Below are 18,953 nucleotides of genomic sequence, written 5' to 3'. Positions count from 1 at the left end.
TTTTTAAAAAATGCAGTAATTAAATCAATGTGAACATTTTAAAAGTGTTTTATACATACAAATGCTATTTATTAGCAGTAGGAAATGTTTTAATGTGTTCAGGACTCAACCTTTAAAGTATTTGGCTAGCATCCCAGTCCTTGCTCCTAAATCTGTATTCAAGTAGCCAATATAGTGCTCTTATTTGTGGAAGACATTTAAGTATCTAGAGTAACGTGTTCAGACAGTGAGGCTGGGCATCTTGCCTTAAAGGATTAAACAAGGTGTTTATAAAAGAAATTGAGAGAATATGCATTGTTCTGTCAATTCACCTTTCAGATGATCTTCTCAATTGTTTGTTTAGAGCAAGCTCTAACTTTCTGCTGTTATAGACATTTATTAATAATACTTAGCTTTATTCACAAGAAGTGCATTGCTCATATTTTTACTAAACGTTGGGGAAGAAAATGCTTAAATCAAGTGTGGGCATTCCACTCAGAGAAAATTTTAATCATAGATACTTTTTCTAAAAATAGCTATACATTATATGTGCAAATGTTGTTTTTAATGAGAAATGAGTTAGAATCGATACCCAATAAGACATCCACTTAGTATCAAAGTTGGAAAGAACCATTTAGGCCATTGAATACAAATCCTAGTTCCAGATTAACTTTCCTGTCTAGAATCTGTTTGAATACATGCATCAAAGGGAAGTGTTTGACATTTAGGGCATCAACCTCAGGTGTCCTACAAGGTTCCATTTTGCTCAGAAGCTGTTCAACATTTAATCCATAATGTTGGTACAGGTTGCCATCAAAATCTAGAAAAGATGGAAATGCTTTTAATGGAACAGATTGAAGTTGGAACTGGATTTGCTCTCAGTTGAAAGAGCAGATTTGCAATACTTGATTTTCACCTGTCACTGAATTTGTAGGTGGTAACTGATGAGAAATACTTTTACATAATTGCATCTTGTTTGCAACCATGACTTTCTGAGACAGATTGATTTGATGATGGTTATGCATATAGCTTGGTTACATCCTATTTTGATTACTGCAGTGATCTTGGAAAATGTCCAGAAGTTACTGGTGATACAAAATATAAAGGCTAAGAAGTGCCAGTTATTTACCAAGAAGAATTTAAAGCTGACACAAATAATTATGCCAGCTGTTATGAGAATTCAGCTGACCCTGGCTGCTTTTAAAAACAACAACCCCTAAACAGAATGCATTCTATTAGTATCTGGGGGAAAAGACAACCAGGAAACATCAGGACTGTAGACTAGACTGGAAAACAATTGAGAAGGTAATAGAAAAATAGTTATATTATTGCCCAAAAAACTATAGAGATGTACTCATGCAGTAATAATAAGTAAAACAAATTAGAGGAAATCTTTGAATTCTTATTTTTAAAAAGATACCATTTTTCCTGTTATAATCTGTTTTGCCTATTAAAATTTGCAGGAGATGCCCATCTTTCTGGCATGCAGGCATTCTCCAAAATTGCTGGTGTTCCAAAGGTGTTTTTCAAAAGGCAACTGGACTTTCGTAGTTTTTTTCCTTGAAAACATTTCATTTCTTATCCAAGAAGCTTCTTCAATTCTGACCCATCTTGGATGAGAAGTGAAACACTGTCAAGGAAAAAACTTAAGAAAATCCAGTTGCCTTTTGAAAAGCACCTTAGGGATAACCATGACCTGGCTGATTGAGAATCTCCGTAGACCTGGCTGGTGTTGCATTTGAACCCATTCTCTTGGTGTTTGGAAAATCTTTTTCTCTGAACTTAAGAATTTTCATTATTTTTATATGCAATTAAATTTGTTTTTAACATTTGTATTTTATGTAACTCCTTCCATTTTTTTTACACTGTTTCAAGTCCTTACCAGGAAAAAAAAAGCGGGGGAGTGGGGAAGTATGGTATGAGATAAATGCATAACCAGCAAGCTGCCTTTTTAAAGACTTAATATAAATACAGTAGTGGCCAAAATTGTGGAAATCTTGGGAAAAGTGCATTTGAAGTTTGATGGCTAATAACACCATTTTTTTAGTAGTACCATAAAATTATATATCAATGGAAAGATAATTTAATCAAGAGTGTAATGCAATAACCTTTATGAAGGATTTGCTATTAGAATAGCAGTTATAAAGAAAAAAGTGAAACATAGGAAAAAATGAGATATACAAAAATTATCACCATGTCAGTTAATACTTAGTGGGTAACCTTTAGCATGAATTACGGCCTTACAATGTCTTCCCATGGAGTGAACCAAGTCCTTTAGTTCCACAGCTGTTAAAATGTGAAACCAAGATTGAATGATTGCTTCTATTAACTGGGTTTTATTGCTGGGTCACTTCTGACTAACAAGTTTCTTTAGTCAGCTCCATAGATTTTTCAATAGGGTTAAGGTCTGGGCTATTCCCAGGCCATTCCAGCAGTGGAATATGATTATCTTGAAACCACTTTTTGCACACAGCAGCAACATGACATGAAGCTGAATCCTGTTGAAAGATAAATGCTTCATTGTCTTGGAAAAGATCATGTGCGGAAGGCTTCAGTTTGGGCTCAAGTATTTTATTAATGTATTTTGGCCATTTATATTCCCATTAATCATACAAATTTTGCCCACACCTTTTGATGTCATACAACCACAGATCATAACAGTGACTGGGTGTTTCACGGTACATGTAATGCAATCAGGATGCAAATCTTCTCTGATTCTTTTCCTTACGTATTTTATGCCATCACTACGAAACAGGGAGATCTTGGTCTCATCACTCCAAATAACAAGGTCCCATTGTTCCTCTGTCCAGGTAACATGGGTTTTGGCCCAGTTTAGTATTTTCAACCTTTGTTTGAGAGATAAAAGTGGCTTTTTAGTGGAATTCTAGATTTTTGGCCAAATTCCTGCAGTCTGTGCCTAACAGTCCTTGCACTCAACTTCACATTGCATTGCGCCATTTCATCTTGTATACACCCAGATGATTTTCTTCTGTCACGTAGGCACAGTCTCTTAATTCTTCTATCATCACTTGCTGTTGTGCACCTTTTCCTGCCTTTAATAGTGTAGTTTTGTAGTGACTGAATCTCTTTATACCTCTTCAAAAACTTAGAAATGCCACCTTTGATTAAGTTTCCATCAATTTTTCTTCTAATTTCTTTGTAACTGTAGCCTTGTTCACTTAATAATACTATTTTACATTGCTTTCTGGGTGACCAGTCAACTCTTTGCACCATTACTTTAATTTTATTATGTTTTACAAGCTCACTAAATGAAAGAACACAAAAAAAACCCAACCAACTTGATAGCGATCACATATCACACTGACAAATATCCTCCTCTCAGGTTCTATACATGACATCAATAACTGAATCCTACCGTGATCTGATTGGCTCATTGCCAAAACAAGATGACATGTCATTGGCTCTCTAAACACTCATGCTCATTGGCTACAATCAGATGAAGGAAAGCTACCTGATATCAACCTAAGCAAGTTGTGCTTCATTTTTCTGGTTATTTGGCTATAATTTTTCATAGAATACAGATAATTGAACAAACTTTGTTGCATTACATTCTTGATTAAATTTATCTTTCCATTGATATATAATTTTATGGTACTACTTCAAAACAAATTATTAGCTATCAAACCTCAAATGTACACTTTTCCCAAAAGGTTTCCACAATTTTGGCCGCTACTGTACTTGCCTCAGTGTCTCTTTGTAGGGCATATTTTTTACACCTTTATTATATTCTAAAAAAAGTTGAAAATATATGTCCAATGTTTACACAGCATAAACATTTGGATAAATTATACTGTCCTGTTTATAAATATATTATCTGTGAGATAAAAAAGCACATATTCATCTACATCCCTTTGTCAAACGAGCCCAACTACGGAGATTTCTAGTTATTGTACAGGTAACTTACTGCAATATGAGCTTTATATCATAATTGTATCCTTGATCTGTCTTTCCTCTATCTTGTAATAGAGAAATAAATTGTAATTTGGACGGGATGCTGTTAAACAATAATTTTGAAGTGTTCTTTTATTTCTGGATGTAAGTTAGAAACTGCCTATTATCACAATGATTTTATTAAAATGGAAATCTAAGCCACACCCTGCTTTGGCTCACCTTTAATATTTGTGGATTGATTTTCAGTTGAGACTTTTATAATTTGTTGCTATGTGGGCTGTTATCTCAGGTCTCAGATAAAAATAGTGAAATAGTGATGTTACTTTTGTTTTATAAAATGTTTTATAATGCTTATTAAAATTTTGGTAAGTAATCATAAGGAATATGTTAACCATTCTCTTCCTTTTCAAACATACTTCTATTCCTCTGGAATGGACGTTGTTCACACATGGTGTGTTTCAACAGATTTATGGCTTATAAAGTGGACGGAAGAGCTCTTTCTAGACAAAAACAAAATAATTGAATTCCACAGCTGCAGATGAAACTAGCTTGCCTACTGGTAAATGAGTGTGTTCAAGAAGAAGACTGTCAGTAGTTACTTACCATATGCTACCATGTAAAGGGTGTACACCTAACAGGACAAAATTTAGTGTCATCTTCAAAGCAGTATAAGTAATTTTGAAAATATGTGAATCCTAAAGGTATGGATATGCCATGAATGTTTAAATCCCATTTATTTCTCTTGCATGTAAAGTCTAACATGCAAAGTTCAAATTTATTTCAAAACTCCATTATTATACACAGCTGCGGTTTTAGCAGCTTTTGCCTTCAGCATGTGATTCAATAGATCAGCAGAGTTCCATCTGTGAAATAAAATATATTGCACGACAGGTGACAGTCATATATTGTGCATAAGGAGATGGTGCAGTTTTATGAGAACCATAAGGTTATAGTAACTAATGTGAGCATTTGTTCCCTCCTCCCCACCCCCTTTTTGTTTTTATCTTGGGACTTATTTTGCTCACAGAAATGGAGAGGTTATTACAGCTTTTGAAAATTATTCAACCTTCTGACCCGAGAAATCTTGTGCTGTCAAGCAAGTTTGCATACAGCTGGTCAGAGCACATATACAAGGATCATAGAAGGTTTCAGTTTTGCAAACTACTGAATAGCAGTTGCTTGCATGGTAATTAGTGATTCCCACCCTGATCTCCCTTTTTGTTACTAGCAGCTTTTAATGGCCTAAATTGTTCCTTAAATTTGCAGTTGTTTAAAAAAATGTAGAAGTTATTCTGTGTTGTTAATATATGCAAACTATTTAATTTGGTCACTTTTTCATAAATTAATATATTTTGAAGAAAACCTTTACACTTGCAGAATATCCAGAGAAGAAAGATAAGTAGTTGTAAGTAATGTCTCCTAGTACCTACTAATATAGGTGAATTATGCAATCTAGTTTACCAATACCATTCAGTGGTGCATATCCAATTTAAGAAATGAAGATTGACAATTATAATATGCATGTATATTGCATGTATTGCTAAAGCAGACCAAATTAAACCATATTGTTGTTTAGCATTATTGTTTCTCATAGAAATGAGAAAACTCTTCTGAGAGTTCCACTTGAAATTTCTCTCCTTCCTGCCTGCCTTCCTTCCTTCCTTCCTTCCTTCCTTCCTTCCTTCCTTCCTTCCTTCCTTCCTTCCTTCCTTCCTTCCTGCCTTCCTGCCTTCCTGCCTTCCTGCCTTCCTGCCTTCCTGCCTTCCTGCCTTCCCTCCCTCCCTCCTTCCCTAACACCATAGGGGCTAACTTGTATTGGTGAATGTGCATACACGTTGTTGTTGTTAGCTGCGAAGTCGTGTCCGACCCATCGCGACCCTATGGACAACATTCCTCCAGGCCTTCCTGTCCTCTACCATCTTCTGGAGTCCATTTAAGCTCACGCCTACTGCTTCAGTGACTCCATCCAGCCACCTCATTCTCTGTCGTCCCCTTCTTCTATTGCCCTCAATCTTTCCCAGCATTAGGCTCTTCTCCAGTGAGTCCTTCCTTCTCATTAGGTGGCCAAAGTATTTGAGTTTTAGCTTCAGGATCTGGCCTTCTAAAGAGCAGTCAGGATTGATCTCCTCTAGGACTGACCGGTTTGATCGCCTTGCAGTCCAAGGGACTCGCAGGAGTCTTCTCCAGCACCATAGTTCAAAGGCCTCAATTCTTTGGCGCTCAGCCTTTCTTATGGTCCAACTTCCACTGCCATACATTGCAACTGGGAAGACCATAGCCTTGACTATACGCACTTTTGTTGACAGGGTGATGTCTCTGCTTTTTAGTGTGCTGTCTAGATTTGCCATGGCTTTCCTCCCCAGGAGCAAGCATCTTTTAATTTCTTGGCTGCAGTCCCCATCTGCAGTGATCTTGGAGCCCAGGAAAATAAAATTTGTCACTACCTCCATTTCTTCCCCATCTATTTGCCAGGAATTGAGAGGGCCAGATGCCATGATCTTGGTTTTCTTAATGTTAAGTTTCAGCCCAAGTTTTGCACTCTCCTGCTTCACCCGCAACAAGAGGCTCTTTAGTTCTTCTTCACTTTCTGCCATTAGAGTGGTATCATCTGCGTATCTTAGGTTGTTGATATTTCTTCCGGCAATCTTAATTCCAACTTTTGATTCATCTAGCCCTGCCTTTCTCATGATGTGCTCTGCATATAGGTTAAATAGGCAGGGCGAAAGTATACAGCCTTGCCGGACTCCTTTCCCAATTTTGAACCAATCAGTGGTTCCATGTCCAGTTCTCACTGTTGCTTCTTGACCCGCATATAGGTTTTTCAAGAGACAAATAAGATGGTCTGGTACTCCCATCTCTTTAAGAACTTGCCACAGTTTGTTATGATCCACACAATCAAAGGCTTTAGCATAGTCAATGAAGCAGAAGTAGATGTTTTTCTGGAACTCCCTAGCTTTCTCCATGATCCAGCGTATGTTGGCAATTTGATCTCTAGTTCCTCTGCCTCTTCGAAATCCTGCCTGTACTTCTGGTAGTTCTCGATCCACATACTGCTGAAGTCTAGCTTGTAGGATTTTAAGCATGACTTTACTAGCATGAGAAATGAGTGCAATGGTGCGATAGTTTGAACATTCTTTGGCACTGCCCTTCTTTGGAATTGGGATGTAAACTGATCTTTTCCAATCCTGTGGCCACTGTTGAGTTTTCCAAATTTGCTGGCAGATTGAGTGTAGCACTTTTACTGCACTGTCTTTTAAGATTTTGAATAGCTCAGCTGGAATACTGTCACCTCCACTAGCTTTGTTGTTGCTCAGCTTTTCTAAGGCCCACTTCACTGCATACACGTACATGTCCTTTAATAAAATGTATTTTAAAGGTCTATTTGAAAGCTTAAAAATTCTTACTCTACAGACTTTCTATCAAAGGAGTTTGTAATTACTTTACACCTTAAATCAGAATTGGGTTTGTCAGAAAGCTGTTACATGAGGATAAAGAGTTACAGAAAAGGCCCTAAGTCAAGTAACTTGTCCACAAATCATATTATCCTATTCTTTCCACATCCCTTTCACTTGTGCTAATGAAGCCTAAGCTTGCTTTGGGAATGCCAGTTGTTAATTTGTACATTAGACCTTTGAAATAACTCTTGAGATAAGTGAAACATCCTCCTAACATTCCAAATATGGCCAAGTCACAAAAATTCACTCTCTTCTTTTAAAAGCAAATTGGTAGCTCTATAGTTATTTGTATCTTCTAAGAGAAAAAGTAACAACTACACTTTTTCCTTCTTATAAACAGAAAAAAAATAAAAATAAGGGAAGCTATACAAAATGAACCCTAACAACTGCCAACAATGATTTCTGTCTACTTTTGAAAAAAAAAATATAAATTTGGTGATACATTTAAATCCGAACATTTAAAAATACAGTTAGTATCTTCTCATAGCATTCTGTAGGATAAGCATATTGACTTAAGAAGGGGTAAATGGAGAGACAAACACTTTTAGTTTGGGAAAGAGAAGGCTCTCTTGTTTTGGTAATGTATGCTGCTTTTAATAGAAGAGGATTTGTGACAGGAAACTCTAACAAATTATACTGGTTTTTTTTTCTAAAAGAAAAAGAGAGAATAATGATGAATAGTATTTATGTGCGGAAGCCTGAACTGATCCTGGAGTGCTTTAATTCAGTTCAAACAATATAAGTCTAAAATCAATATATACATGGCATATTTTGCAGACTTTATTTACCACTAGACAACCCATGATCCATTTGGTCATCATTTTAGAACTATTTCCTTACTTGAATAGAAAAATGGAATGAGCACTGGTAGGCAACAATATCAGTGGAAGTGGGAATTACTTCTTGCTAGCTTCCACAGTGAGTGATTAAAATCTTCCTCCCTCCTTCCTTCCTCTTTTTCCCTTCCCATCCCATCCCATGGTATCCTCTCTTATCTATCCTCTTTCCTTGCCTCCCTCTCCCTCCCTCCCTCCCTCCCTCCCTCCCTCCCTCCCTTCCTTCCTTCCTTCCTTCCTTCCTCCCTCCCTCCCTCCCTCCCTCCCCTCCTTCCTTACTTCTTTCCTTGCTTCCTTCTCTCCCTTCCTCCCACTCCCAGCAGGCAAGTAAGTGGTTGCTGTAATGAGGAGGAGTGTGGGAAAGATGAGGGAGTGTGCAAATGGGTGGTGCGGTGTGAGTGCAGAGGCACTGGAAGAGTGTCCACTATTTCTTCAGTGACTTTCTTCCCGCAAACCTCCAACAAGCGGGGGGGGGGGAGAAAGAGGGAGGAGCATCATGCCACTTTTTCCAGGTTCCCCATTGACTTGTAAGAAGCTGCCAAGGGACATTGAAAACAGAGATCACATGACCACATCTGAGCGCAATGGCGTGGTGGCATTGGACAGGATCAGCCCTGCAGTGCTGAAGTGGCAAAGTATTTCCCAAATTACATTCCCTTCTGTAAGTCAAGCCATTTGAGGTTCCTTTGTTAACAAAGTTTTGCCCTATGATCAAAGGCTACAAAATATTAAACAGACATAGGAGTTTTGATAGTATATAGATAATACAATATATTGTTTTCTCTCCATATAAATGATATAATTTTTCTCATTCAAAATATTTCATTTCTGCAGCTATGATTTCATGTATTGCTGGAGCTAAGGTAATCTTTACTATCATGCTGTGGTTGATGTATTTCTTCCTTTTCCTTCTTTTCCCCCCTCCCTCGAGGTATAGACAAGGCAAAGACTAGGCTTTTATACTGAAACTTCAGGTGGAATGAAGTGGCTATAAAAGCATCTATCAACACAGCAAGAGCTTGCCAAGCCAAGTATTTGGGTTGGAAGTCATACCTTCCCCAACTGCTTGAAAACAGGAAGTATCTTTGTTAAATGATGACGTTTTGCTACTAGAAATAAAAGAATGTTTAATAAGTGTGTATTCCATAATTAAGGATATTGGATGAGAGTACTAATATGTGATCATATATGTACCTGTGTACTCGCATGTTGTGAATCCATTTAGCTTTTTCATTTTACTAAAAATTTCAGCACTTTATATACAAGCAGTCCCTGTCAAAAGCCAGCCCAGACACATCTTATCCTTGGTGATTCCTATAAAGCACTCAGAATCTGTCAGAAACTGCCTGCAGGATTGCAACGGCTCCTGAGTGATTAATTACCAGCAAAGTCTGGTTCCAGGTTTCATTACATATAATTGTTGTTTTCTCTCAGAGGGGTTCTTTAAAACCCCCCATCTCAAAAGTGTAAAAAACAAATTCCTGGGTTTAGTACTTCTTTGCAAGGAAACTACTGTAGATGATTCAGTCTGTTATGTAAATGAAGGGTTTTTTTTACAGTTTGTTATTTAGCTGTTAATAGATTCACTCCACCCAACTGAATTCATTTGAAATACTTAAAATCATTTTTGAGAAGTCAGGAATGGATTTGTGTCAAGAACTCCAAGTTGGGATTTCTTTCCTCTGTTAATTGCTGAAGCAGCTTAGGATAATTAGCTGAGAAGGCATGTTGCTCTAAAACAGGGGTGTCAAACTCAATTTCATTGAGGGCCGCATCAGCATTGCGGTTGCCCTCAGGGGGCCGGGTGGGCGTGGCCAGGGTGGGCATGGCCTACTGGGTGGGTGTGGCTAGAGTGCGTATGGCCTACTGGGTGGGCGTGGCCAGCTCTACATCATTCGCATCAAGGGTGCCTATGGGGGCCTGGGCAGGAGTGGGACAGATCTGAGGGTCTCTGGCAGAAGGAGGGTCTCTGGGCCAGGGCCAAGGCAGTGGGGGCCGTTCCCTCACTGTTTCCAGGATGGCTTCGTGGGCCACATGAAACCACTTCGCGGGCCGGATCTGGCCCCCAGGCCTTGTGTTTGACATGTCTGCTCTAAAAGAAGCTGAATTCAAAGTCTCTGGAAATGTGTATCCTTATACACTGACCACTTATATCCCTATGTTTTTTATGGTATCTGTACATTTACAATTGGCACCTGCAATTTTGAGCCTAAGGACTATACAAGTTTTTTCAGACTTGTAGGGTAGGAGAAGTGAAGATGAGATGAAATTGTAATTTCAGGTAGTGGTCAACAGCATGGTTGTTTCTGCAAGTGTTCTTGTGATGCTTTGAGTGCCTTTGTTTTCCTTTAATACAAAACATTCAAAAATCTTTCCAGTTGTAGAGAACTTCAGAAAAATATATTTGCATTGCTGATCTAAATTAAAGTGACTAGTAAAACATGTTATTTTTGTTAATGGAAGCCTATGACACAATCAGATATAACCAAAGACCCACTATGCTTAGCCACCGTTCCTGTACTATATATATAGTCTATACACATATAATAAAGGGGAAATTCACAGCATTCCCATTTTAAAAGTGTATCATCTAAACTGTAAAGTAACTTAATTAAACTAGCATTTTTCTTTGTTACTTATGAGTAGAAAGAGAGTAATGGCTAATGGATAGGATATTATTTCATTTTCTGGCCTAATAAGTTTCTCAAAGTTTCTCAATAACCTATCTGTAACAGGTAGCAGAAGTTTTTCTTAAAATAAACAAGCAAACAAACAAAGTATTTGGCAGTTTAATTTCGTATACACTTACCAGATAACCAGCCCTCCCTTAATTGGCTGGATTCTTAAATTATAAATGTGTGCTGTTTTATACTATACACATATATGACTGAAATTGTCTTACTTCTGCTTAAATTTATTCTTAAATGAACCCACTTTAGGAAGGACCCTTCATACGTATATTTTGTGATAGTCAAACAGCTGTCTGCCGACCCTGGAGAATATCATGGGAAATAAAGTTGTCTCTTAGATTGTTTAGCTTACAAAATTACGGTAATCAAGAAAGTGAAAGGGTGGTAAATCTGTTTTGAAGTGCCCTGCAAGAAAATAGCTAAGCCACTGATTTCTCACATTCTTTATTTCATTCTTGGGAAGGAATTGACAAAGATGAAAATGAATAGAGTTCAATAAGGCAATTTGTAGTATATCTGATGGAAGAGTATCAGAGTTATTATATGACATAAAAAATGAAACCAAACCGTATGGTGAGAGACAGTGAAATCTAATTCCAATATGGAATGCTTAGAGACAGGAACTGAGGTTTCTAGGTAAACATTTAGATTTTTAGAAAATAAAAAAGAAGAACTGTGCTTTTGAAATCCACTCAGATTGGTAGCTGTAGTCTTACAAAGAATAGTTTCTAGCTGTATGTTACATTTAAAGTTACATGCATGTTTATGCTTCATGTGTTCACTAAGGGTAATATCGGTGTTCTAGTGACACAGTTACTATATAGTTTAGAACTGAAATACTGATCTTTTACTATAGCTGCTAAGAGAATTTAAGTGGTGTAATTTATAGTGAAGTATACTATTTTATTTGATCAACTAGAATAAAAATGTTTTTAAACTTCCCAAGATACAGGTAATCCCCGAGTTACGAGCATTCACTTAATGCTCGTTCAAAGTTACACAATGAGTGCCCCCAAGTGCTTACAAGAAAGTCCCGAAATTACGAATGTTGCCGCACCACAGCAGTCATTTGCCCTTACGAGCGACTGCAGTGGCACTGCAACATTCACTCTGGTTATTCCCTCCCTCCCCACCCCCACCTGGGTCTCCCTACTAGGCCTTCAATACTCACCCTGTGAAGATTGAGATCCCTTGCTTTTTTGGCTGCTCTAGGCCTTTGGTGCGTTCCAGAGAATAGAGGCCTAAAGTAATGCAAGATCATGCAAGATCAGTGGGGCAAGATCTCACAAACAAAACCCATTTGCAAAGTGCTTGTTTTTGTGACAAAATGCAAGAGAAATATTGTTTAGATAAGACATACTTACCTCTACATTAGTCCATCAGCAAATTAGCAGCAAGGGTAGGTAAAATGCATAGGGAAATCAGTTAGGATTGATTTGCCTGTTTTATTCAACAGGGACACATTAATAGGACATTTCAGTTTTAAGTGATGTACTGCTGTGCTTCTTTTTGAAAAAAAAATACTGAAGTGAAGGAACTGCAACAGATTAAATTGCATATGTATCTGTTTTTTAAATGGAACTCTGTGGTTTCTTAAATAAATGTATTTAAAATCAAAATCAAAACATTTCAAAATTATTACATGTAATTTTAAAAAGCATGTTGTTAAACTTGAACTAAAATGTTCTGAAGATTTAAAAAAACAGTGCATTAGTAACTTTTGAACACCTTTTAAATTCAGAATCCGAAACAGTAAGAAATTTCAATTCTGTGAAATTATAACTTCATAGTTGGAGCCAAGGAGAAAAGCAGTTGGTTATAGCATTTGAGCACAAATGTGGTATAATGATTAATATATTAGATTTGGACTGGGGGGGTGAGGTTCCCATTTAACTGTGGATTGGGTAACTTTGGCTAGTTACTTACCTTTAGCCCAGTGTTTTTCAACCTTTTTTGGGCAAAGGCACACTTGTTTCATGAAAAAAATCACGAGGCACTCCACCATTAGAAAATGTTAAAAAAATTAACTCTGTGCCTATATTGACTATATATAAAGTAATTCTCTTGAATAGGAATCAAATAAACACAAAGAAAGTATTTTATAATTACTTTTCAATTTTTCCCACGGCACACCAGGCAACATCTCGCGGCACACTAGTGTGCCGCGGAACAGTGGTTGAAAAACACTGCTTTAGCCCAAAATGCTTGGCTGTATTATTGTTGAAAGGATAACTATAAGGGAGAGTTTTTGTTTACTGCCTTAAATATAACAAAAGAGAGAGAGAGAGAGAGAGAGAGAGAGAGAGAGAGAGAGAGAGAGAGAGAGAGAGAGAAGTGAATTTTGATAGTGTTCATAAATTGACATCCTCTGATTTCATGCTTCCTGCATACTGGTCAAAGGTCGTGTTTACATAGAGTTATGTGAATTGAAGTCTAAAGAGCACCAGGTTGAATGCAGATACAGAAATCATTTTTATGTTACATTGAGGCAAGCCAAATACATACTTTTTAGATGTTTGTCCTTCCAATGTCAGATTTTATGCATTACAGAAGAAAACTATATTTAATTTATATGTTAGATATTCATATTCATCTCATGTAAGTTGACCTTTTTGGATTCTCTTCAAAGAAATATCCTATCCTCCTGAATTGTCAAATCTTGTTGGAACTGCATCCCATCTGTTTCTTTTCTGCTTTATTAATCTTCTGGGTAATATCCATATAAATGTTTATGCCTTGTCTATGCCTTACAAAGTACTGCCATTTGATATTGGAGAGTCTTCTGAACACCTGCTGTCAAATTCATCATGTCTTTTCTTGTCAGCTTGCACAATGTTTTAGGTCTTGAGCAAGTGTGATATGATAGAAATGTTGTGCAGCCTGATTCTTAAAAACAGAATTTATATCTATTGCTATTTAAAATACTTATTTCTTAACATTACCTATTGGTCAATATGCCTAATATTCTGCCTTATCTGTAAGATCAGATTTGCTGTAATTTAGTGCTCTCAGAGCAATTCCAGGGATGTAATTTAGATTCCTACTAGTCTTCTCCATTCATGATGCTAAGCACTATTTTGCACAAACATCACCACTGCAATTAGTTACTAAAAATACAGGTATCTCTGTGTTTTTTCCTCTGGTGCTAATATAAACTGGCACATTTTGATAATTGAATTTTGACAAAGGAAATAACATCTCCAGCTTTGTCATGGAATTTCATCGCATGTAGTTTTTGGATGGGTCTCAACTGTCAACAGGGACATTACTGAAAGGAATAAAATACGTATTTCTGGCTCTAGATTAAACAGATCTATGTAGAAGATTGATGAGCCCTTAGGTAACTGTGATATTGGGATTTTTCTCAATAAGATTCCATTGAAATTTAAGTGAACAGATATAAATGAATTTTTGGCTGACATTAAGGTATGAAATTACTGTTAAGGAGGGACTTAGGCAAGAGATTACACAGTCCAAGGAATAATAAAAAAAGAAACTCAAAATAACCCCAACCTTGACTTTGATTAGTATAAGATGGAGAAAGGAACTTGACAGGTTTTCAATGTTCTATTATTAAATCAACAACAGTAATACAGCATTCCTGGAATCCCCACAATGTCTGTTGTTTACCATGCCTTAAAGGGTTAATATCAGTGTACCCCAATAGAAGACAATACATGTAACTCATTGTTGAACTCTGGAGTCCTTGGTACTCTGAGCTTGGTTGCTTGCTTGCACATGTTTCATTACCCAGTATTATAGGTAATGCTTGTTTCCCAACCATACCAGAGCAGGATGCTCTGCTACTGAATTGCAGATTTTCTCATAAGTTTTTAGAGATGTTATTGCTGCCGCTGAAGGGAATAAATCCAAGCACACAACATACTTCTGGAGAGAATACTGAATAATATCTAAGGTGCTCAAGAATTCCAAGCAGCATCTTGATATAACTGTGATCAGATTGAACAATAAACTGGCAGTTATATTTTCCAGCTTGTTGAGACTTTAAGGAAACATTCTGATGGGTGTCTACACTGTTCTTCTTGTTTAGTTTCTTTATTGAAAATACGCGTGCTTTTGTTTTAAAAATAACAGGACATCTCTTAGCATGCCACATAGATTTCTTTTTCCACCTGAAAGTGCTCACAATGGCCTTTTTAAAGAAACTCAAGGAAGGGTGTTAACTTGATCAGTGCTGTGCAGGAAGGAAGGCTTCTTCCTACTATTTTTCAGCATGACTTTCACTGACATGATCAGGCTGGGAAAAGTCTTACTGGCTGAGAGCCCAGGACAACCATGCAATATCTCTAGTCAACTGGAACTCAAACTATCCTGCCTAAGGGGAAAGTAGAACATAAAAAACAATTTGGGATACATACTGTGGCTTAAATGCATCCAGCTGAAAATATATTTAGAAATTTTAAATCTGCATGCAAGCTATTTTTTTTAAAAGAAATGTCAATGTAATGACAACATTATTTTTGTTATATAAATGTTAATGATTGAAAAAGGGTCTTTGTTAGCCAATAATATAACCATATTTTGGTGTTATTCTAAGGATTAAATAATAGTTTCTGTTAGGAATATGGTATGTAATTGAATATGTCGAACTCAAAATTTAACATTCTGTGATCTGTCCAATAAATAGTGGCTTCAAAAGCCTTCTGAATAGGGAAGTGTAAACTTTCTTCTCTAGAGTGAATTTCCCCTATTTTTGTATTGCTTGCAAAACTTATAATTATATTTGCTAACACTTAGCCTAATTATATTGAACCCTGTAATATACCAGTTGAAACGTTTGTCTAGGTTGCTGCAGAATCATTGATTTATATTTTAATACTATATTTCAAAGGGACGCGGTGGCTCAGTGGGTTAGGACGCTGAGCTTGTCGATCAGAAGGTCGGCAGTTTGGCGGGTCGAATCCCGAGTGCCGCGTAACAGAGTGAGCGCCTGTTACTCGTCCCAGCTTCTGCCCACCTAGCAGTTCGAAAGCACGTAAAAATGCAAGTAGAAAAATAGGGACCACTACGGTGGGAAGGTAACAGCGTTCCGTGCGCCTTTGGCGTCTAGTCATGCCGGCCACATGACCACGGAGACGTCCTCGGACAAACGCTGGCTCTTCGGCTATGAAACGGAGATGAGCACCGGCCCCTAGAGTCGGAAACGACTAGCACGCATGTGCGGGGGAACCTTTACCTTTACCTTTACTATATTTCAACTGGTTCTTTTCCTATAAGCCGACATTTTTAATCTTCTCTAGTCAAATCTCACTGGACATCTTGTCATATATTTTGCTGAGCTCTTAAGTACACAATGTCCATTACTTTTCTGTGTTCAATGAAACCAGTCAATGTATCAAAAATATCTTGGGTTTGGCATGATTTAGCACATATTGATAAACCATTGCTAGTTCCTTGTAAGCAATGAATTCTTTTCTAAATGTTTACAGAATGACTACTTAATAGTCTATGGATATTCTCAGTCATCCAGGTCATAGTTATCCCAAAGATACTTTTTCACGAGGCAACTGGACTTTCTTTTTTTTTTCTTTGAAGATGTTTCACTTCTCATTCAAGAAGCTTCTTCAGCTCTGACTGGATGGTGGAGGAATGAAAGGGTTTATACTCCTTAGCATACACTAATACCATACCAATAGTATGACAAATAAGCAATGATGGTGCATTGGAATATCTGCAAAAAATACCATTTGCTGGCAAATAAAAACTGGTGGGACCAGAAAATTGTGATAAAAATAAAGACGCTATAGAGCTCTAGGGCTTTAGTATTCAAACAGACAAAGCACCTGCCCCTTGTGTATTTTATTTTGTATCATTTGGGGTTTAGGCTGCATTGTATTACAGAAGTATACTACTTTTGTAAGTAGTATATAAGTATTCATTTTATTTGTTAACCTTTCCTGATATATTAATAAGTCTTCTTTATGACTTTGTTACTGTAGGCATTGATACGGCCTGGTCGATTTGACAGAATTATATATGTTCCTTTGCCTGATGAAGCCACTCGCAGAGAAATCTTCAAAATTCAGTTTTGTAATATGCCAATATCTTCTGAGGTCAATCTGGATGAGCTTGTCATACAAACAGAAAAGTATTCAGGAGCAGAGGTAATATTTTTCCTAAATAAAAACTTGAAACTGTTATGCTTTATACTTTATTGTGTTCTTCCTTGTAATACAATGAATCAAATGAATATTTGTGTATTCACAAATTGTTGTAAAATCTACTATCTCTTGATCAGCGTAACCTCAGCTCCTCCTACTCTTCAAGGAACTGCCATTTGTGTGGACGGGATTTCCATATAGCAGTTAATAGAAACATAATACGAAAATGGTGTATGCATGCAGTGCTTTGTTCTGTGAGTTCAGTGCATATGATAGTGTCCATAGTTTTTGCATAAATTCTTCAGTGAGGAATGCATAAATTTAATCACTTTCCAAACATCCAAATGTGACATTTGTTTTCAGACTGTTGCAGGCCTATAACAGAAGAGTAATCTCTTTTCAAAGGAAAACCTAAATTAAGGTAATGGGTTAAAGAAAAGGTTTAAAACATTTTAAATGTTGGCATTTTGCAAGTGTAGAATTTTTACCCTTGTTTAAACATTTCACATACAAAAAATACTATCAGTGTTTATTTTTATATCAATGAATGCGCTTAAAACCAGAGCCTTCTGATTTAATTAACAAATATTTGGAATATTTGAATAGTTGAATATTTTCAGGTTCCAATATTTGATTTTCTTTTTTTTTAAATGCAACTTGCATTATAAGATATCAGATGTCAGGTAAGAAGGTCTTTTAAAAGTATTTTAGAAGCTTTTGTAGTTATTTTTACTTTAAATTTTACAGTCTAGCTGTGATTTCTAATGTTTCCCTTAATTTAAAATGCTTTAAAGTCAAACTGATTTACAGATTTGTATTCAGTAGCTGATGTGCCATATCCTTTTTTAATTCTTTCCAATGCAATAGAATGCTGGAAAGAAATGTTTTTCAGTTCCGGCTTTAAATCATGTGTCATATTTGTGAGATAGGTGGCTATAAAAATTTCATGAATGAATGAATGGAAAATAAATAAATAAATAAATAAATAAATAAATAAATAAATAAATAAAGCAAGCTATCTCAAATTTACCCATAGAATATGGAAGAGGTTTTTTTTCCCTTGCTGCTGCTCCTGCTTTTCTCTATATTCATTACAAATTCATCTCTCTTGTATAAGAAGAAAATAAAATTATATGAATCCTGATAGATGCTGTATTGCTAATGTTGTTGTTGGAAACTCTTTTATCCAGAAAGAATAATATAGCAACAACAGCAATAATAACTGCAGCAATAAAAGAGTGAACATGGATGAAACATTTCTTGGCATAATCAAATCTTATGTCTTTTTAAAAGATAGGTATATACAGTAGATTAAATTATTTTTGTGTTCCTTCAAATCAATGTTGACTGTCAACTGCCTGGAGATATCACTGCAGTTTCCTTGGAAATATTTCAGAATTGCCCCCTTCCTAGGGCTGACAAAGACTGACTATTGGCTCAGGGTCAGCTGGCTGGCTTTGTGTCTAAGGCAAGACTAAAAGTCACTACTCAGTGCTTTAACCATCACACCAAATGGGCTCTCAATTTTGTCTTAGATCTGATTTATAAAATAAATTTATTGTTTATTTTTCAGGAATAAAAAGCAACTGATTCTTTATAATCTTGGGATTAATTACAGTATTTGTATTTAAGAAATTAATATTAAAAGCATTCTGAAAAGGCTCCAAGCTTTGTGTTAAATAATGTATCATGTGTTAAATAATTGTGTTAAATTATATATCATATATAGTCAGCTTACCCTCCCATGTCCATTCCTCCAAAATCCTTAAATGTGAGAAAGCCCATAAATTTATCAGATAGATACAGAGAGAGAGAGAGAGAGAGAGAGAGAGAGAGAGAGAGAGAGAGAGAGAGAGAGAGAGAAGAGAGAGAGATAGAGACACCACACAGACACACACAGGACCAGTGTGTAATTTTATACGAGTCTAGACTATCAACAACATCAACGGAGAGAGGAAA

At 36.5% G+C, this 18,953-nt stretch overlaps 1 protein-coding gene across 1 annotated transcript in view; it reads left to right on the top strand.

The window, feature by feature from the left end:
• Positions 1-16,991, top strand: part of AFG2A (AFG2 AAA ATPase homolog A) — a 138,001-nt gene extending 121,010 nt beyond the window's left edge. Inside the window, exon 16 of the mRNA XM_081332723.1 lies at positions 16,833-16,991. Within this exon, the coding sequence (XP_081188849.1) occupies positions 16,833-16,858 (26 nt within the window). The 3' untranslated portion in view covers positions 16,859-16,991. The remainder of the gene's footprint in view (positions 1-16,832) is intronic.
• The last annotated feature ends 1,962 nt before the right edge of the window (positions 16,992-18,953 follow it).

This window comes from Vipera berus, assembly GCF_964194415.1.
Source record: "Vipera berus genome assembly, chromosome: 7".
NCBI classification, from domain to species: Eukaryota; Metazoa; Chordata; class Lepidosauria; order Squamata; family Viperidae; genus Vipera; species Vipera berus.
Note: the sequence above shows the minus strand (reverse complement) of the source record. Positions and strands in the feature narration are given on the sequence as shown.